This window comes from Dermochelys coriacea, chromosome 19, assembly GCF_009764565.3.
Source record: "Dermochelys coriacea isolate rDerCor1 chromosome 19, rDerCor1.pri.v4, whole genome shotgun sequence".
NCBI lineage: Eukaryota > Metazoa > Chordata > Testudines > Dermochelyidae > Dermochelys > Dermochelys coriacea.
This window is the reverse complement of record NC_050086.2, coordinates 13,364,543-13,386,373: the sequence shown is the minus strand read 5'-3', so window position 1 is coordinate 13,386,373 and position 21,831 is coordinate 13,364,543. Positions and strand designations below refer to the sequence as shown.

Here is a 21,831-nt window from a genome sequence, read left to right as displayed (position 1 = left end):
TTCCTACACAAGAGTAGTTAGGTTGTCTTTAGCATATGGTGTATACGCAATGGGTTCTGGTGCTCGGAGATAGAAAAGGCAGGGCCACCACAGGCAAATGCAACCCACTGCAGGCTCTGTTGTCCCTGGCAGGATGTGAGTGACTCTTCCCACTGAAGTCATAGAATCATAGAATCATAGAATATCAGGGTTGGAAGGGACCCCAGAAGGTCATCTAGTCCAACCCCCTGCTCAAAGCAGGACCAAGTCCCAGTTAAATCATCCTAGCCAGGGCTTTGTCAAGCCTGACCTTAAAAACCTCTAAGGAAGGAGATTCTACCACCTCCCTAGGTAACGCATTCCAGTGTTTCACCACCCTCTTAGTGAAAAAGTTTTTCCTAATATCCACTCTAAACATCCCCCATTGCAACTTGAAAAGTGTAGAGGAGTCCCTCGTATCCTGCCCAGGAGATGGGTGGGCAGAGAACTGAGCCCCAGTGTGCTGTGTGGATCTGTCACAACAAGGCCTTCATGAGTGTGGCTCTCATTGGAGCACTGCAGGTGGGATCATGTGGGACCATGTCCTTGTTAAGCACCGTCATCCTGCGCACAACGGCTTGGGAGCAGGGTGGAGGGGTGCAATCACCACTGGCCCCACTGTGAGGATCAGGTTGCCACACTGGGTGGCTGACAGGTCTGCTCTGGTATGGCAACTCCGACACAGAGAGGTGCCAGACCCAGCAGGCTCAGCCCTAGGGGCCTCCCAGCCCATTCTCCAGTCTCCGTTCATGTAGATCAGCACTCCCTGAGTTTGGGGTATGAATTAACCCATGGGGAAACTCTGCTGAAACCACCAGTTGCACATGGTGTCCATCTGACAGTGTGCGCACCAGGCAGGTGCCATCAGAACAAGGAGACCAGAGGACCATGGGGCTTGGCAGGGAGCCTGAGACCAGAAAATGCCCCACAGGGCTGCCCCCCTTTGCTCCTCAGCCAGGACCCCTACTGCTCCTAACCCCCAGGAACAGCTGGAATCATACCTAGTGAATTAACTACAAACCACCGCCCCTTTGTTATTCAGGGGATGAGCCCAGCTATGACACTACGAGGTCATTGCCTCAGACTCTGGGACGCCCCCAAGTCACGTGCAGCAAGTGGCTGGGGCAGGGGAAGGAGGTGCCAGACTGAGATGAATACATCCACGCTGGCTTGGTGTTTGTGTCTCCTGGCCCTCTGGTCCAGGCTGGATCCCAGTGTGCCTTGACACACAGCAGGACTTTCTGATACACAGCAGCAGGTCAAGCGGGAGGCAGGCAGAAGGGACGGAGGGTGTGGGGGGCGACGTTCAGCACTTACCAAGGTCTCGATCATATTTGGCTTGTAGTTGCGAAGGGTCTTTGCAGCATAGAAAACATCCACCAAGTTGTGACACTTGATCATCTCCAGGATCATGGTAGAGGCACAAAATGTGCCGCTCCGACCACCCCCATTCCTAGAGGGAGACATACACGGAGTCAGTCAATGGAGAGCCAGCGCACAAGGAGACCCACAGAGCAGCTGCCCCAAGAGCAGCCTCACTAAACAGCAAACCAGCTGCAATGGCTGGCCCCTTTCCCTGGTGCCTTTCTCCTGAGGATCTGCTAGTGTTTGACAGGCTTTAGTGAATTAAGCTCTGTGATACCGGGAGGTAGGAAGTGGGGCATGGAGGGGCAAATGCCAGTGCTTTCAACTTGGGGGCCTTGAGAAGTGGCTTGATATTCAGATCACAGTGAGAGCTGCCAGCATGCAATCCCTCTGAAAATCAGGCCAGTTCCATTCAGGGTGACTAGTTGCAGGCACCCAGGTGTGCATCAGCACCTGCTGCAGCAGATAATACCTTCCCCTTTTCAGTAATAAAAGACGAGCTACTGTCCGAGTGAGGAGTTGGAGAAGCAAGTCAGGGAGCAAACGGATTCATTAGAGCCACACGTCACCAGGACTGGCCGGACACCCCGGAACGCCAAAGGATGAAATGGTTGAGCTACGGCCCAAACGATGCAATAGGCTCCTGTACCAGAGGGTTGGTGGGTAGCTAGAGTTGTAGCTAGTTTAATAAAAGGTATGAAGAGTGGTCCTGGAAATTTCAGAGGCGTGAACCCTCCTTCAGGCCTTCTGACCTTGTTTCCAAATCACCACAGTGTCTGAGCCCCTCATAATCTTTAATGTCTGAATCCTCAGGATGCCCCCTATGAGGTAGGATGGTGCTCTTATCCCCAGGGGATTGGGAACAGAGGCACAGAGACTAAGTGACTTTACCAAGTCTGGGGTACAGCAGGGAGTTGAACCCAGGCCAGCACTATAACCATGGACCATCCTGCCTCATCATCCTCCTGTTCTCCCTGCCATGGGCCTGTTAAGGAAGTCAAGTAGCTCTGGTGAGCGAGGCGAAGTATCGTCATGGATCAGAACCTGTCTCAGATGGAAGACAAGGGCTAGGAATTTTCATTCTGGCAGGGGGTTAGCAGTGGGGGACCCCTGGGGTCTGTGGTAGGAACCTCTCACTGAGAAGAGGGACCTCACTTTGCTGTCTCTGGCGTTTCGGAATGAATTTGAGGGTGGTTTCTTCCAGGAGCTGTTCACATCGCACGTTTCCTGGCTGGGCCCGCTCCCCTAGAACTCATGGGTGGTGGTCTGGGTTTTCCCTCTGCCAGGCTGGGCCTGACTGAACCTCTCACAAAGCAAAGCTGTGACCTGACACTGCCCCATTGTGATACTGACATTCTTCTAACTCCGAACTGAGCAAACCGGTTCACGTGTGGTGGGACGATCATTCCAAGGCTGTGGCCCCATACACCAAGACTTGTCAGAGGCACTACAACGAGGAAGGCTGGGGTCTTGCAGCTCATTGGGCCTGGACTCAGACAACTGGCTCAATTCCTGGCTCTGCCACAACTTCCTATGTAACTGGGGCACGTTCCTTTCTCTCTCCATGGCTCCGGTCCCCCTGCGTAAAATGGGGTGGATGATCCTGATCTCCCCCCCCCCTTTATCTGTGATGTCTATTTGGGGTAGTGGCTGTCCTCAGAACCAAGTGTATCGCTCACGTCCCATCGTTCTGCTTAGCGCCAAAAGCCACTGGGTACACCCTTTCTCCCCCTGCAAATGCATCAGCCTTGCCAGAGACACCGGCCACTGATTTATGAGGCTCCGCACCTTCCTCCTTGCCTTACTTCCTCTCTTACCTCCCGGTCTTCATCTTCTCAGAGCTCCGAGGGGGCGGGGAGCCGTATTTTACAAAGGACACTCTCAAATTATACTTAGGTTAATGAAGACGGATGAGGTTGTAATTAATTTTTGATTAAAAGCTCGCCTGCTGTCCCTGTCGATTTGAAAACTCATTATGCCCGGTGTCTGTGTGCGCACATGCCTGTATGCGTGCAAATGAATGGAGGACGGTTGAGAGCACTCAGAGTGAGAGCTCGGTAACCAGCCCTGCTGGAGAGCACATCACTGCAATCACTCAGCCGCTGCCTGCATCCCCTTCTCCTGAAAAGCCCAGCAGGCTCCCGGGGCCCTGCACAGCAGCTGGGATTGCTGCTCAACTCCACAGCGACGGGAGCAGCTTCCACTCTGGGTGCAGCGGGCCTGGACCTCAGCTGGTGTCCACTGAGCTCAACGGATTGACACCGATTTCTACCAGCTGAGCTCCTAGCCCAGCGAGGTCAGAGCTTTGGGCAGGTGTTTTTTAAATGCCTCAAAACTCACCACAGGGAGAAGAGGAAATCCAAGATGGCAGCTGCCAGGTCCCTGCTTGACGCTGCGCATGCACAGAACTGCATCAACGGTGGCTTGCTTAGAATACAGACTTCACGCCCAGGAGGGCCCTTGGGCAGCACTAAAAGCGGGTGGGCTGATGGGGGTCGCTTCCCTCTAGCTCTTTGGGCACGTGAGCTGGCGGGAGCCGCTGGCCACCAGCCCAGGTGAGCAGGCTGTTGTTCTCCAGGGACTACTCACAAGCAGTGCACGATTGTCCTCCCGTCGCCACTCTCCTCCTGCCACTTCTCCACTTGGGCCAGCAGGTGCAGGAACGACTTCTTGGAGTCTGGCGTGTCCCTGTACGCTGACCACCTCAGGTACTGGAAATGCCGGACCATCAGATGCCCTTCCTGCAACTAGAAGAGGCCCATTAGTGTGTGAGTACGGCCCCCTCCTAGATGTCCTGCTGGAAGGTCTGGTGGGGGCAAGGGGCAACTCAGGACATGTTAATGCTTGTGGAAGGGAGGTTTCACATGGGCAGGGCATAGGCAAGTGTCCATCCACTCACCCTCCCCGAATCTCTTGCTGTTCAGTCATCTCCCCAGCACCTCTGGTAGTGCATCTCAACCCTGATTTGCACTGCCCTGGCCATTCCAGTCACAACCCCCCAAACACACATGCAGCTCTGACAATGCACCTCAACCTAGTCTGTACCACCCCCTGCTATCCCTGTCCTGGGCTCCCCACAATGCCAATGCACCTCAGCCTAACCTGTAGCCCCGCCCCTAGCCCCATCCTGGACGCCCCACATAATACACCTCAGTCCTGCCACCATAAGTACTTGGCTGAGAGCACCTACATTTATTCATGCTTCGTTCACTGCAAACCTCTTGAAACAAGGCTATCTGGCCAGGGGGCGGAGAATGGTAAGAATGCTCTTTAATACCCTAGTAATCTAGTTAGCTTTGCAACCTAATGCAGTTAGAAGGCTCCAGGAGGAGATGGATTTATATGCACAAAGCTAAGTAAGCCTGGGCTTTAGCCAGATGGATGAGGGGCTCAGTTCTGACTCGGAAGATGAAAATATTCTGGGAATGAAACCTGGCTTGTGCAATGAAACACCAGGCCCAGCGCTCCACTTGGGATTGCTGTTTTCAGCCACAACTGTGTGGGGAGTTGAGGCGGGCGGGTGAAAGGGAAGGGAGAGAGAAATCTAAGGCAGGTTGTTGGATTCCCAGCAAACAGCACTGGATCTCTCGGGCCAGGATCCTAGATATCCAGGTGGGATGGAACCAGGCACCTGCTCTTAGTTCTAAAATCAGTGGGGCCAGAGAATTCCCACTCCCAGCACCCTGCAATACGGCAGTACAGGCTGATCTCACGTTTACCTCCCAAAGGACGGCACAGTGCTTGGCAAAATCAGATCAACGCAGGGTGCGCAGGGCTTGCTTTGCCCCCGCTGATGTACACACAGGGCCCAATTCTGCTCCCACTTACACAGATGTGAAGCTGAAACACCACCACTGACTTTGGGATTTACACCAAGGGCCAGGAGAGGATAATTTAGCCCACTAGGACCTGACTCTCATTCTCCTATCACACTGTGAGCAGCGTCACTATCACACACATACACCCCCCCCAATATCACAAGCATACCCACGCACATGGGTCCCAGTATCACACACACCACATAGAGCAGCATTACAATCATACACAGCCAATATCATACCTAGCTCAGCTTCACAGTTACATGTGCCCCTCCCACACACACTTTAGACATAACACCACCTGGAGCAGCACACACAACTACACCTTCACACAGTGCATTGCCACACGCACTCTCTCCCACTCCACACAACAGCACCCGGCAACCACCCTCAGACACACACAGCAGCAGCCACACAGTCCGATTTGATTCTCTAGTGTAAATGCTTTCCCATTAAAGCAGCCCAGGAAGGACTGCAGAGTTCCGGGGTTTGAAACAGCTTTGTCTAGTTCATGAAACAACTTTTGAAATCCCAGATAATCTGGGGAAGAGGTGACAATTCAGGAGGTCCTTTCTGCTGTCTGGATTGAAGATCCTAGCTCCTCATTCACCTGGGTTGCTTGTAAGTTCCGGAGAGGATCTGATGTTGACTTCCATGCTGTGACACCCTGACACCCCAATATTCACCACTGTCGTGTAATTAGGATGTGTTTTGTACAAAGTATGCCTTGTGAGGTATCATTCTAAAAGTCTGGATCTGCTAGACATTAATATCTCGTTGGAGTGTATGTGCTATTGACGTATGTGAAGTTATGAAGTTTGGCTCTGTGTGTGTTACTGAAACACATGAGGGTGAAAACACCCGCAAGCAGCCTTCAGGTACAACAGTCAAAAAGCCAAACAACATTGGTGGCTTGTTGAGGAAATGCACACAAGCACAAGGATTCATAGAATCACAGAAGATTAGGGTTGGAAGAGACCTCAGAAGGTCATCTAGTCCAACGCCCTGCTCAAGGCAGGATCAACCCCATCTAAATTGTTCCAGCCAGGGCTTTGTCAAGCCAGGCCTTAAAAACCTCTAAGGATGGAGATTCCACCACCTCCCTAGGTAACCCATTCCAGTGCTTCACCACGCTCCTAGTGAAATAGTGTTTCCTAATATACAACCTAGACCTCTCCCATTGCAACTTGAGACCATTGCTCCTTGTTCTGTCATCTGCCACCCCAGGAATTATGCACAATAGAAACCTCTCAGAGATAGCACTACACAATGGGAACTGTTGGACACAGCAAAAGAGCTTTCCAGAAAGTGGGAAGAAGATATAAAAGGGGGGAAATGACATCATGAGGGTACCTCACTCTCCCTATAACAACATACCTGGAAACACCTGAGGAACAAAGATTGAACTGGGGGAAGTGATGGTCCCAGGCTAAGGGATTTCTAGCCTGTGTATGAAAACCTGGGAAACCCAAGCTGCAAAGCAAAGGCAGCTTGTGCCTTAAGAATCTGCCAGCCTGTTTATCACTCAGGGTGAGAATCTGCTAATTCATATCCTACCTATCTAGTGTGTTAAGATCAGTTTGTGGTTTTGTTTATTTACCAGGTAATCTGCTTTGATCAGTTTTGCTATCCCTTATAATCACTTAAAATCTATCCTTTTTAGTTAATAAACTTATTTTATGTTTTAATCCAAACCAGTGTGCGTTTGACTAAGTGGCATGGGGAAAACCTCAGCTTGGTTACCACAAGTGTGCATGGTCCTCTTCACGTCGAGGGAGAGGCGGACCGGGTGTTACACCCATATACTAGACAGATTGGACCGGGGCAGGACAGTACTGCTCTGGGGTCCTAGGCTGGCAGGCTGGCAGTTAGAGAGCCCACATGTGACTGCAGCTCGGTATGTCCTTACCTGTGTGAAAGCTAGAGAAAGTGCAAGATTGGAGGGCTTTGCAACTTGTCACAGCAGCACAGTGTGAGAGGGAGCCCACTGGTGGGCTGGTGGGTCAGAGGGCTCAGTGGTACCCCAGTTCCAGGTGGCACCCTGGGGGGAACCCATCACACATGCCATTTACCTTCCCTCGCTGGTCAGTTTCCACTGCGGCAGCACTGCTAATGACCAGCCTGCAGTTATTCTGGAAGTCACCTGCCAGACAGGTGCTGGTGGGGAGTGGACATTTTGCTGGCATATGGTACCCATTAAAAATAGCCCGAGGCTACAGCAAAGGAAGGAGCCTGAGGGTCAGGGGCTGTCTCTGTGCTGATTCAGTTATGCAGGACAGCAAGCGGAGAAATCAAAATGCAACTGAAGAACCCAAGCCCGTCAGGCAAGCTCGGCTCTGACATCAAAGTTAGAGGCTAAATGAGGTCTGGGCTTGCTCCAAACCATTGTTAAGTGCTAGCGATGGGCAGACCTCTAAATGATTCCATTCAGACATGCTCCGGAAAGCATGGATGCTTCCCTGAAACTTATCCAGACCTCTTGGGTCTGAGATTTAGGACAGAAATCTGGCCAGAACAGGCCTCCTTACAGGATCTCAGCCTTTCCACTTCGAGGTGGACTCCAGAAATGCAAGGGGGGAAAGTGAAAAATATTGAGGAGAGGGGGGAAAAGGGGAGCAAACATCTTCAGGTGGCAAAAATAAAAAGGGTTAGGATCCATTCTGAGGTGTGGTCGAAGGTCCTGTTCAGTTCTCCTACGAACTGCCAGACCAGATTGATCCTACAGCCATTTAATGCACTAGCCTGTCTCCAGCCATGGCCAGTACTGGACGCTTTGGAGGAAAGTGCAAGAAACCACATAATGTGCAATTATGGAATAATCCCCACACAGGGGAAGGTTATTCCTAAATTCTGGTAGTTCACCCATCACAAATTTTAATGTAGCCATAGGTAAATCTTGCTCTATGTAGGTCTATGATAAGTATATCTAGTTGTCACCTAGCGCTTTTCATCAGAATATCTCAAAGCACTTTACAAAGGAGGTCAGCATTATTATCCCCATTTTGCAGAAGGGGAAACTGAGGCACAGGACTGTGATGTGACATACCTAAAGTTCCCCAGCAGGCCAGTGGAGAGCCAGGAGCAGAACTCGGACCTCGTGAGTCCCACCTTATCCACACTAAGCAACAATGCTTCCCTTAGTAGCAGCCACAGGGTCTTCTGCCTGTCCATCTACTGACCTCCTCTGTCTGACTCTGGCGCGCCAATCAGCATAGTGCCTGGGAATGTGATGCCAGCTCTGCCCTGTCTACTCTAGATTAGTTCTGAACCTTTGCAGAAGTAAAACCCCTTCCTTGAAGAACCCCTCCCCCTACCACCACCACACACAGTGTGTAGCCAATCCAAGGAGCAACGCATGTGCAGTGAAAAACTCCCTCCTGACCGCCAGAAAGGGAAACCCTGTGCTGGCCAACAGCCCTTTCACGTATCAGACTCCAGACAGCCAGGTAGGGATGGCAAAGATTTCTCCTGCTGCACCTCTATGCTTCTCCCGGGATCACGCCCCACCTGCCAACTGCTCTGTCCAGTGACCTCACACAGCACAAGGGCTAGTGCTATGGGAACCTCTGGCAAGTTTAAAGATTCCACTCCTGCCCCCTCTTTGTGGCCTGCTCTCCCAGTTAAATACACCCATTCGTCTCAATTTCCTCTCAGGAAGGTCTTGTCCCTCCCCCACTTCCATTCCTTGCCCTTCATGTCACTGTATTTTCCTTCACGTAAGGGTGACCAGAACTGGCGAGGTGCACTGTGAAAGCGACATGAAGCATGTTAAAGCCCTGCAGTCTTTTTCTCAGCCTAGCAGGAAAGCCACTCTGTTCTGCTGGTACCAATGATTCTGGGGGCTCTCAGTCTCTACAGTACGGCATAAGCTGACCACCAGCTGGGGCCAGAATGCACAGACATGGGTCTGAGTTCAGATGCAAACTCTCCACTTTTAAATTACTTTTATCCCCTTTAAGGCCCTTTACAGAGCAATGTCAAGTGGTTAAGGGCTTATCTACACAAACAGGTCATGGCAAGCGGGGTGTGCATCTACACTAGCCTGCCATGCTCTGACTGTGTGCACCCCGCTGATGCGCGTGCACGCACGCACACACACACAAACACGCACTCTGCTCTCTTTGAAATAGGACTAGTTCGAAGCGCATTAACAAACAGTTCATGAACGTCAGCCGGGCGCACATGACAGTTGGGAGAGTGTGGGGTCGATTCACATCCCAGCTTGCAGTGAACTACATGTTCATGTTCATCAACCCGTAGTGTAAATGAGAATCAGACCCTTTGGGTCTGGGATTCTGGCCTGAGTCCTGCTCTGGTACTGCAAAAGTAGCCTGTTGTGATCATTGTGAATCCCCCAGCGCTGGCTACATTCAGAGAGACGCTCCTAGTCCAGTGCACCATGGGAATGAAAGTTCCTCCCTTCCTGGTTAAGGGTCTGATGCAGCTCCCACTGAAACAAATGGGCGTTTGGCCAGGAGTGGGACTGGCTTCTAAGTTTGATTCCAGTCTGAAGCCCACTTCTGTTTGAACAGAACAGCTGCAAGGAGATAGACACTCCAGAAGGCGTTGGCTCGTTTCCATGAGGGACGCTTTGTCAGCAGGAGTGGGCTGAAGGGTCAGGGGGTGCTTATGTAACTATCAGGGTAATTTGGGAGAAGTCTCGTGGCAGGATGCCACGCCACCAGCTAAGGGATCATTTAACCCAGTATTCAAGTGAAATTAACCAGCTACATAAGGCTGCTCTCTGGGGGGGTAGGGGTGGGGTAATCCTAAGGGCAGCATTTCTGGGGTTGGATGTCCACATGGCCTCTGGATTTGCCTTCTCCTCCTCTTTTTTGTGCTCTTGAAAACACAGTGAATATCCTCACACAGTTGGTAAAGCTGGGTTGACTCCAGCATCCAGCTGGTGCAGTCTCTGCAATCACTCAGGAGCCACATGAGCTCCCTCCCCTGCTGCAGGGTACAGCCTGGAGCTCCTGGCTGAGCGACCATCTTAGAAAGGTGAATATCTTTAGATCAGCTAACACCCACCTCCCACCCCCCCCCACCCAATATGGCATCCTGGCATGACAACCAGATGCACCCCCCCTCCTCACCCGTGTGATGTTCTGCACCCGGAAGAGGTGAGCAACGAAATCCTCATCAGCTGATCGGGAAACATACTCCACTTCTATCGGTCCGTACTGCTGGAGCCCTGGCTCAGGCCAGTACTGTAAACAGGGCTACAGAGAGAGGAGATAGAAACAACTGTGTGTGACATGCAGGCATGCGCGGCAGAGGGCATCACGCAGGGGCATGGGGCACCATTCAGGGGTGTGGGACAGAGGGTGCTGCATAGGGACATGTGACTCTGGCACGTGACCTGGGGGCACAGTGCAAGATCCCCAGGCAGGAAGGAATGACACCGGACACCAGGTGGGGGACACGACACAAGGATGCTTAGCACAGGGCACATGAGAAAGGCCACGGCATGCAAACACTGCCCATGCTATCCACAGCACATTGCTGGATGGAGCTGACCTTTCTATACTGACAGGTCAAAGGTCAGAACCTGCCCTCAGTTACACCCATGTGGCCCTCTCCAGACGTCAGCTGAGCAGAAGCCTGTGAGGGGTGGGGTCACCCAGCACTGACCGGTGCCAGATGGAGCAAGGTTAGTCCCGTATCTGGTCCCACCTTGGTGTGGTGGGACTGATCCGGCACTCCACTGGCTTCAGTGGAAGTATGGGCAGGAGGACAGGAGGGCCAGGCCCTGAGTGATGGCTGTGTGTCATGTTGGATTTTATCTCCCTGAAATCAAAGGGAGCTTTGCCGTGGACTGTATTGGGGCTGACTCCAGGTATCTGCCACTCGTGTAGACACACCTGAGCTGGCTTTGACCTAGCTAGCATGGGTCCTAGAGCAGCAAAGCTGAATCATCACAGGCTGCCTGAAAGCCTGGGTATGAGCTTGGGCAGCTAGCTTGGGCTGCCTCAACTTCCCTATTGTTTCTCGAGCTCGCGAGCTCTAAGCTAGCTCCGGTATCTCTCCATGTGCTGCAGCCTCACCTCTGACCGCAATGTGGACATCAGATAAAACCCTTCCCAGATCCTTGGCCACCCTCTTCAGTTCTGCACCTCCTCCCATGATGGGGAAAAGCAGAAACCTCAGAAACCACCACAATGGCCAGGCAGGGCAGATGTTCTGGGGGGGACTGACTGCTGGCAAGGCCGCCTGGCATTGTTCTCTCTCACGCTCAGGAGCACACGTGATGTATTGCTCAATCCGAGGGTCGTGGATGCGATTGTTTTCACACCACGCCAGCTGGGAAGCCGGCATCAGTACAAAATATGCGATGTTTGTGACTGCACTTTAAAAAAACATTTAGCGTTTCAGGCTGGCCGACGGCCTGGGCCTAACTGCATGGCAAATGTATTTGAGAAATAATTGGTTATTAATAGGGGCTATCAATCTCCGTGATCTCTAAGCCTTCTAGACATAGAGCTATAATTTGGATATTAAAACTTCCTTCAGCAAGGCATAGTTCAAGCGAAGGATTTACCCTCTAAGTCACCTCTCAAAGCTGCCTGCTGTAAAGGCTGATTTATTAGCTGTTGGTCTTAAACTGGTAAAAATATAAAAGCCAGCTACATATTGTCACATGGACACCACTGAAGGATGACCATCCTGAGAGATTGCAGAGGGGCGTAAGGAAGGAATATGGCAGGTAGAATGCACCAGGGGAAGGTACACGCTGCAACCTGGCCCTGCGCACCCTGGAGACTGGGCTGGCCCTTGCTCAAAGGAGAGGGGACAATATGGGAGAGCTGTTGGCAATGCAGGGCTGAAATGGGGAGCAAAGCGGGGGGGGGAGGGAGAAGGGGAAGTTTGGGAGTCGGCAATGCAGCAGGTGCAATGGGCAACCCCAGTGATGCTGCAGGGCAGGGCTCAGCCAGGGAGTGGGGCACAAGCAAGCAGGGAAGCCCCATGATGCAGCAAAGGGTTGAAATGAGGAACAAAGCACAGGGGGAGACATATAGGCCTGCAGGGCTGAGCTAGGAACTTGTACCCAAGGGAGCCATGAGGTGCTGGGAATGAAGCAAAGGGAGGAGATGGGGAAACAGAAATTCTGTCCGCACTCCTGACCCAGTCCCTCCCTAACGTCATGCCTGGAATTGCTCTGGCTTTGGAACAGAATGGCATTACGGACTACGACTGCAGAAGCCAGGCCTTGATGGGACGGTGGAGGAGGGATTAACTCCGTAATAAGTCAGTGTCTTTAGAGGGCCAGATTTGGAAACGTGAGCTCACATTTCCCCCATAATGCATGTGCACACATGTAAATGTAATTGCACATGCAAAATACACTGTCGTACACACAAGTCCCTGTCCTCGGCCACAGGCATTTTTGCAGGCACTAATGTCTACAAATCTTCCCTGCTGTATGCTGACCCCTGCAGGTGAAAAAAGAAGACTGAGTTGGGACGGGGATCAATTTAAGGGTATGGAACAGCTTCCGTTGAGGAGAGATTAAAAAGGCTGGGACTGTTCATCTTAGCAAAGAGACGACTTAGGGGGATATGATCGAGGTCTATAAAATTATGACTGGTGTGGAGAAAGTAAATAGGGAAGTGTTATTTACTCCTTCTCATAACACAAGAACCAGGGGTCACCCAATGAAATTAATAGGCAGCAGGTTTAAAACAAACATATGGAAATACTTCTTCACACAACACACAGTCAACCTGCGGAACTCATTGCCAGGGGATGTTGTGGAGATGAAAAGCATAACTGGGTTCAAAAAAGAATTAGAGAAGCTCTTGGAGGATAGGTCCATCAATGGCTATTAGCCAAGATGGTCAGGGACACAAGCCCATGCTCTGGGTGTCCCTAAGCATGTGACTGCCAGAAACTGGCAGTAGACAACAAGAGATGGATCACTTGACAATTGCCCTCTGAAGCATTTGGCACTGGCGGAAGACAGACACTGGACTAGATGGACCATTGGTCTGACCCACCATGGCCGTTCCAAGGGCTCAATACTGCAATGTGCCAAGTGTCTGCAGCTCAGAGAAAACCGTTGGTGGCAGCATGGGGCAGGGCACTGGATCAGAAGACCTGGGTTCTATCCCAGGCTCTGCCACTGACCTGCTGGGTGACTTTGGGAAAGTCACTTCCCCCCTTTCTGTGCCTCAGTTTCCCCATCTGTAAAATGGAGATATGATACTCACCCACCTTTGTAAAGCATTTCAAGGTCCAGAGATTAAAAGTGCTCTATCAGAGCCAAGTATTAGCATTAGTAGTGCTGAGATTAACCTCTCTGTCACCCCGCCTCCTCTCCAGCAGGGAGATTCAGAGTAGGCTGAAGAATGGGGCTAGCCAGAACATTTGATTTCCTAGATGTGAGAACTCCCTCACCCCTCCCCTTCTAGTAAGGGATCACTCCCTGCAGTCTGTTCTGCAGCGCACTGTTCCTCCAGTACTCACAGGTCCTAAGAGTGATGGAATCCCCAACCCTTAGGAAACTAGATCACAAATTCTTTGGGAAAGGGACCAGCCTTTTGTTCACACAGCACCTAACACCTAGGCCATCACTGGGGCTCCGAGGTGCTACTGCACTACAAACAATTAATAATATTTCACCACTATTCCCCTTCCTTAGGAAACTAACCCAGCTTCAGAGATTCTCCTGCCAGGATCAACCTTGGTGTTCATAGAATCATAGAATATCAGGGTTGGAAGAGACCTCAGGGGGTCATCTAGTCCAACCCCCTGCTCAAAGCAGGACCAATCCCCAACTAAATCATCCCAGCCTACTTGTGTTCTACTTCTACTTAATTTCAGGTCACATTAACGTCACCCCACAAGGACCCTGTGGATGCAGTGTCCCGCTTCAGAGAAAAAATAGGAACATTGTATACTATAGAATACATAATATATAGCTATATATAATAGAGAGAGAGAGAGAGATGATTAGGTATAGAAATAGAGAGAGATTATCGACCTATTGACCTATAAATATTTTACCTGCCTATTTAGCTCAGCGCAAGTGTCAAACAAAGGAAAGTAGAACTTCATTTGGGACCATTTACTCCATTCATCTGCCTATTTCCTGTGAACATTACAACTGCAGTTTTGGGTCATTTACATTAAGTGTCTGATTTCAACTCATAAAACAATCCGGTTAATGAAGTCTTTTCCAGACATCCATTAAGAGTCTATAATGCTAATTTTATGTAAAAATCCCGTTAGTTTCCTTGTCGAATTAACATTACAGACCTATAATGGGCTCTTAAATCTGCTCTGGCCTCAGCAGGAATGTTCTAGGAATCCCTGTAGGGGTTGGTACACCGTGAGAGGCCTGGAATAGTTCAAACACTGCCTTTTATCCCAAGGGTACTATTTGGTCCCCTCTCTACGGTGGATATGTAATGGATAGCAAGTCCCACCTGGCATGGCAAATTCATAGTGTTAAACCCACGGGAAGGTCGCTATTAGAGAGTATCGATTTAAAAAGCAACATTTGCAGCCCTCAAAAGTTCTTGGTAGAATTACAGGGGTGCGTAGGGATTGGAATACGGCCTCCTCTGGGGTGGAACAGCTGGCTGACAGTGCACAAGAACACCACCCAACAGCTGAGGGTAGGGAATGAAGAAGAAAGCCATATCTCATTAAAGGAGAAGAGTGGTCTTGTGTGTAATGCTTTAGAATGGATGTCAGCACTCAGCTAATTTCCCAGCTTTGCCACAGACCACTGAATCTCTCTGTGCTTTAGTGCCCCGTCTATAAAATGAGGATAAATGCAGTTCCTTTCTTGCACCCTTCACCTGGTCTGTTCAGCTTGTGTGCTCTTCGGGGGCCTTACCATGTGTGTATGCCCTGTCTAAAACAACAAGGCCCTGATCTTGGCTGGGGTGCTGTAATACCAATGTAATATGATGGCTAAGGAAGTGCCAGATTCCCCATTCCCCCAGGCTGATTCACTGAGGAGAGCTGCTTGCTGCTATACCCAGCTCATGGGTTTAGGCTTTAGCTTCTCTATGCTGTGTGCTGCATAGGGAAGCTGACCAGCTAGCTCTGTGCAGCAGGTAACGTGTTGCAGAAAGCATCAGGTTTTGGATAGGCCGGGCCCAGGGAGGCAGGCTAAAGGCCTTCATTTAGGAGCTAGTGGTCCTAGGTGTAATCCTCGCTAGTGACCCACTGTGGGACAGGGGAAGGTTACACCAACAATAACAACTAACACGGTAGTGGTGTTTCGGTGGGAGGAATGCAATGACCCAGGCCCACAGAAACCCAGACTCGGTGCCAGGAGAAGTGCCGCAAGGGTCAGCGGCAGGGCCAGGGGACACACGTCAGTGCCACTTACCCAGGCAGAATTGGACTGGTTGAGCTGGTTGAGCATGACGATGGAGGTGCAGCCGTAGTCGTACACCAGTCTCCAGAAATCCGTGGTGGTGTTCTGCAGAGGGTGCAGGGTGACGATGAAGGCCGCGCTCTTGGTGTAGCTCTGAAGGGGAGCAAGCACAGAGTGGAGAGGACCAGTGAGCTCCTTAAAGCAACACAGCCCTCCAGAGCACAGTGGGGTGGGAGTAGAAGTAACAGACCCCCTCCCCCAAAGAGCTAAAGGGGAAGGATGGGTTGGTGGCTAAGGCTCTGGACTGAGACGCCAGAGATCAGTCCCCAGCTCTACTGCAAGTTCCTTGCACCTCCCAGACTAAACTTCGAACCGAGATCTGTCGTAGGAAAGCCCCGGCAAATAATAATGTCATCTCAAAGGCCTGATCCTCTGATTCAATTCACTGATGGGACTCTACTGATCGCAGTGGGCATCGGACAAGGCCTTAAACCCCCCGTGCAGTGAACAGTGCAGTGTGCTGCATAGGGAAGCCGAACAGCTCTGTGCAGCAGGTAGCATGATGCAGAGCACATTGGTTTTTGGACAGGGCTGCAAAATCCGGGCCCTGTGAGGCAGGCTGCAGGAGAATGGAGGGAATGTTCCAACTGTGCCTTTTGCCCTGCAGTATCAGTAGGAAAAGAAAAACAAGCCCATTGGATCCTTGTGACAACCTGAGAAGTCCCTAGCCCTGATTCCCCCCTTTGCCTACACTGGTGTAAATCAGGAGTAGCTCCATGGAAGCCAAGGGAGCTACACAGTGTGAAACTGGTGCAAGGAAGAAGAGAATGAGACCCACTGGATTCCAGCTGGGCTTGTCTGAAACAACTGCTCAGGGGACCAAGAAAACTCAGCAACGTAACAGAGCAGGGTGTTCTCGTAAAGTGGAGCAGAGCTATACTCAAAGGCCTGACTCTGATCTCACCTACATTTGGTCTGCATTGCTTTAACGCCACTGACTTCAATGGAGACACTCCTGATTTAAACCAGAGCGTGGGAGAGCAGAATCAGGACTGAAAGGTTTGCACATATTGGAGGGTGGTCTCCGACGACAGAAGGTTGCCCAATCAGGATGGCTTCTTGTACAGGTAAATCAGCAAATGGGGCCAGACCCTCAGCTGATGTCAATCAGGAGGCTCTATGGACTTCAGTGGAGCTGTGCTGATTTACACCACCAGCTGGAGATCTGGCCCAAGGACCTGCTTTCTCTACTCTGTCAAGTTTCTGCTCAGCACTTTAGGGGCACCTGGGAACCTGACTCTCAGGGCAGATCTGAGCCCTGGCAAGGGTTGCTCACATCCGCTGGCGATACTCCCAAGGGACTGCTGGCAGCTGGGCATAGCGAAGTACGGCACACGATGGGTGCCACTCTCCCTTGCGCCTGCCTGCCCCGACACATACACACATCTTACAAGGACCATGTGAAAGTGTTGGGGGTGGTGCAGGAACCGGGCAGGGTGGCTCTGTGCCAGCTGGGAGTTCTGCCAGGCCAGGGGCATTCTCAGTGACCAGCTCCACTTTCGGGCCCCTTCACATCACTCAGGGGGCAACACAGGGGCATGAACGCACTGAAGAACCAGGAGTGAGGAGCCTGATTCAGATCCCCTTCATGCTGGTGTAAATCAGGAGTAATACCCACTACGTTAACAGTGGGACACAAGTGCAAGCGACATGAGGAAGAGGCCCAAGACACCCATGGTCCTTGTCCTATTTCAGGGCTTGGCCCTGGCAAGCTGAATGCTTTAAAAATGCATCTTTATGTTATCTCAGCACTTTGACATCCCTTGGGGGAGAAGACACACTTCTCACCCTCAGATCTCTCAAACATAGAGCTTTATCCATCTTGCTGCAGGGGGGTGGGGATCACCTCTAATCCAAGCACAAACCCAAGAAATGTCAGCGCCGTGGATTTTTTTCCCCCAGAAAGTTACATGCTCCACGTAAGAGGGGCGCAGAACAAAAGTGCCTCTCAGTTTTACTCCCCCGAGGCGTAATCTCTCTGGGGGTGAAGGGAAGCTTAGAGGCAAGACACCTCTGTGGCTTTGCTACTTGCAAACATTTTCTTAGGGTAAAAAAAAGACAGCATGAAAGACCCCTCTCCAAAGGAAATTGTGCTGCTTGTTAACACTTTAAAAGCAACAAGGGTTTTTAGGGGCACCTGAAGAGAGAGAGGACAGATAGTGGAGTGTTTGCTGGTTCTCCACCCCCACTAAAGGACTCCTGAAACAACACTCGGCGCACAAGTGACAAATTCTCTGCGCTCACAGAATGTCTTCACGCCTTTGCCTGGAAAAACAAGGCTCAAGGAGAAATCCAATCTCCCTGCTCCCCCAGGGGATTTGGGTTTGATTAACATCAGCTGCCTTAAACCCAGGGTGAGTTTTCAAAAACGGAGGGAGGAGATAATAATTTCAGAAATGGACCTTTGGACTAAAACAGCTTTCTTAAAATGAGTCCTTTTAAACCAGTGTTTCTCACACCCGACCCAAAAGGGGGTTGCAAGACTCTTGTTGGAGGGTGTTGGGAGCGGCAGCGGCTGCTGGCCGGATGTCCAACTCCGCAGGCAGCCCTGCTGCCAGCAGCAGCATAGAAATAACGGTGGCATGGTTGTCACTTTTTGGGGGGTTGTTACAGCCTGAAATGTTTTCAAAGGGAGTTCCAGCAAAAAAAGTTTGAGAAGCCCCGCTCTAAAAAATAGAAAAGCAAACCAAATGCCCACAACGAGACACGGAGAGAAAGAGAGCATGGAGCTTGTAGGGAAAGGAAATCATTGTGTAAATTCCCGCCTACTGTCCTCTGACTGCAAGTCACTAGCCTGATTACACCTGTAGCAAAAGCTGAGGGATCCCAGAAACCAGGAGCTGTGTCGGGCAGAAGGGAAGAGGTTTCAGCTAATGAACGTGTCGTACATTTCCACAGTGCCCAAGGATTCCATACTGCATAAACAAGTCGGAGTCTTTCACCTGCTGCTGGCATGGAGCCATTTAACTGGGCACAGAAACACTAAAAACGAGACTTTCTGCTTCTAGGCCTTTTCTGTGCCTACCCAAGCATGTGGCTAATTCCACTAAAATCAATGGGATGACTCATGCTTAAAGTTAAGTACATGCTTAAGCACCTTGTTGGATCAGGGCTATCTAGCTCCATCCAGGGTACTGCTTAGCTTCAAGGATGATGCAATATGGAGCTTTTTCATTCTAGTTCACACCAGTCTAGTCCTACCTAGGCTAGTAGCAGCTGAGAGCTGGGACCGTTTGAAGACTGTGGCTCAGCATAGTGGAGGAAACAGTATCCAAATGAATGAAAACTCAGGAGTGCCTTGTGGTTAAGGCTGAATTTCGCCACTAATAATGAGTGTAAATATAAGATTAGCTGTTACGGGGCTGAGACAGGATAAACCTCATGACAGTAGTTACCGGGCATCTGGTAGAGCTGCGTGGAGAAAGTCATTCTGTTTTGTGGAGGATTTTGATATTTCGAGAGCTGGTTACCATTGTGATAGAGAGTGAAAAACAAACATTTTTAAATTCTCCATGAAGGGGAATGGAGCTGTGGATCTTGGGAGCCCTGGGGTTCCTGATGTCAGGACAGTCCGCCTGGTTGGCTGCCCCAGAGCTGCAGACCTGGAAGGTTTCTTGGGCTGGCTGCCATGGGAACTCAGTTGAAATTGAAATGTTTCAAGTTCAATTAATCATGAAATTCTGATGAAAAATGTGTCCCACTGGGATTTTTCTGGCCACCTCTAATATTTAGGGAATTTTGTTAAATGCTAATATAGCCCCAGATCCTCAGCTGGGATAAAAATCAACACAGCTCCATGGAAGACAATAGATTTGGGGGTCATGGTGGACAATCAGCTGAACATGAGTTCCCAGAATGACGCTGTGGCCAAAAGAGCTAGGGTAATCATGAGATGCATAAACAGTGAAATCTCGAATAAGAGCACAGAGGTTATTTTACCTCTGGGTTTGGCACTGGTGCCACCATTGCAAGTATCCTGTGTCTGGTTCTGTTGCCCACAATTCAAGAAGGATGTTGATAAATTGGAGAGCATTCAGAGAAGAACCATGAGAATGATTAAAGGATTGGAAAACCTGCCTTATGGTGATAGACTCAAGAAACTCAATCTACTTAGCGTAACAAAGAGAAGGCTAAGGGATGACTTGATTATAGTCTTTAAGTACCTACATAGAGAAGAAATATTTAATAATATTCTAATATTCTAAAACAGTGGTCCCCAAACTTTTTATTTGTCCCCCCCCTTACCAGTAATGGAATCAATCTGTGCCCCCCAGGAGCCACTGTCAGGAGCCAGGGACCTGGGGCCAGGAGCCAAGCCATGCCCAGGGCTGCAGCTGGGGGCTGAGCCATGCTGGGACCAGGGACTGGGAGTGGAGCCATGGTCAGGGCCGGGAGCCAGGGACCAAGGCTGGGGCCAGAGTGGAGCTAGAGGCAGAGTGGGGCTGGGTGGTGCTCCCTCCCCACTCCCCATGGGGGCTGGCCCAGACCCCACCACGCCCCCCTGACCACGCCTCCCTGAACGTTCCTCCATGCCCTCCCAGGGAGGTGCGCCCCACAGTTTGAGGACCACTGTTGTAAAATCTCTGCTCTAGGGACTTTTGGGGGGAAGTTCTTTGGCCTGGATGATCACAACGGTCCCTTCTGGCCTTGGAATCCATGAATCTCTGCCTGAGGGTCAGAACAGGCGCAATCACGGCTCTCTTCTCCCACAATTGCCAACAGCTTTCTCATTTCTCGTCGGCGTCGCGATCTAAATAACAGCAACATTAGCTCTCGCTGCTCCTGAGCAGCCGCTTGTGCACTGAACACACACCCCCACGCCCCCAAATGCATCTCTCTCAAGACGCAAGCTCCTCTTTCTGCCTCCTTGAAGGAGCCTTAATTTGCCAAGCGACATGCTAGACGCCAAGTACCTTGCGAGATGGCGGCTGTTCATTATCCACTTTCCCACCTCATTACCGCCTCCCGGGGACTCGCTGTGTCCCCGGGAAGGAACACCTCGGCAGCATTCACTTTCAATATTGCCTGCTCCTTCCTTTGGCTGCTCTTTTGTTAGACACATTTGCAACACTTCAGCTTGTGCTGTGGCAAGTGACTTCTGTGCATAATGGATTTCCTTCCAAGGCCTGAGAAAAGGGGGGAAAAAAACCCCTTCCAAGTTTCTTTTCTCATACGTATGTCACCAACTCATCTTGTGTGCTAACAGAGTGACACTCTTCCATGCTATGGGTGCAAACCAAGGGGGCAGCACTTGTTGCAAATGTGTCGGCTTTCCCCTTTTGTTCCAGTTGCTCATGGAGTTGGATCGCTACTTGTAGGAATTCACATAATAGTTTGGGCCACTTGTGAAATCTGTCGGCGAGAGGCAGCAGCCATTTCATCACCATAGAATGAAAGAGACTGGTTATGACATTGGACTGAGGCTCAGGAGATCTGGATTCAACTCCCAGTTCTGCCACAACTCCATACAAGACCTCAGGAAGTCACTGAATGTCTCAGCGCAGCAAAACTCATCTGTCACGTGAGGATGATATTTGCTTTCACCCAGCCGTTGTCTGTCTTGCCTGTTTAACTTGTAACGCTCTTCATAGGCCTCACATGTGTCTGTCCAGAGCCTGCTGCAATGGGGCCTTGATCTAGTTTGGGTCTTTTGGTGCTACTGGAATTCCACTAAATATGGTAAATAAAATAATCTATTAAACAGAATCTAAATTCCTAGTTCTCATTGAACACACTCAGACAGCTCAAGCCTTCTCATAAGTATAAATCAAACAGAAACTGGTTTTCCACTTGTGAGGTAACTCACTTCTCTTCATGTGTTAGTATATTTATGCCTGCATCTGTAATTTTCACTCCATACATCTGAAGAACTGGGTTTTTTACCCACGAAAGCTTATGCCCAAATAAATCTGTTAGTCTTTAAGGTGCCACTGGACTCCTTGTTGCTCTTAAAAGAGAAAATGTTATTCCCCTGGAGCCCAGCCCGTGGGGTCCAGTGAGTCCTCTAGCAGCTGTATGATAATGCCTCCACTTAACAGATGCTCTCTTTTATCTAGTCATCTCTCTCTTGCATAGCTCTTTGTGGTGCAGTGCCAGGTTGTTCCTTTATCCCCATGAAATGAATTGATCTTAATCCACATCCCAATGTACAGGTATCAGGCTCACAAAATCCAGCATCCCATTCCATATTACCTGCCCCCCTCAGCAGCAAGGCCAAGGAGAAAGGCTGGCCCAGAG

The 21,831-nt window shown here is 50.5% G+C and overlaps 1 protein-coding gene across 1 annotated transcript in view; it reads right to left on the bottom strand.

Moving 5' to 3' along the window:
• PTPRU (protein tyrosine phosphatase receptor type U) overlaps nt 1–21,831 on the bottom strand; it is a 313,843-nt gene that overhangs the window by 8,884 nt on the left and 283,128 nt on the right. The window contains 4 exon segments of the mRNA XM_043506197.1: nt 1,336–1,471; nt 3,973–4,130; nt 10,298–10,423; nt 15,547–15,687. Coding sequence (XP_043362132.1) covers nt 1,336–1,471; nt 3,973–4,130; nt 10,298–10,423; nt 15,547–15,687 — 561 coding nt within the window.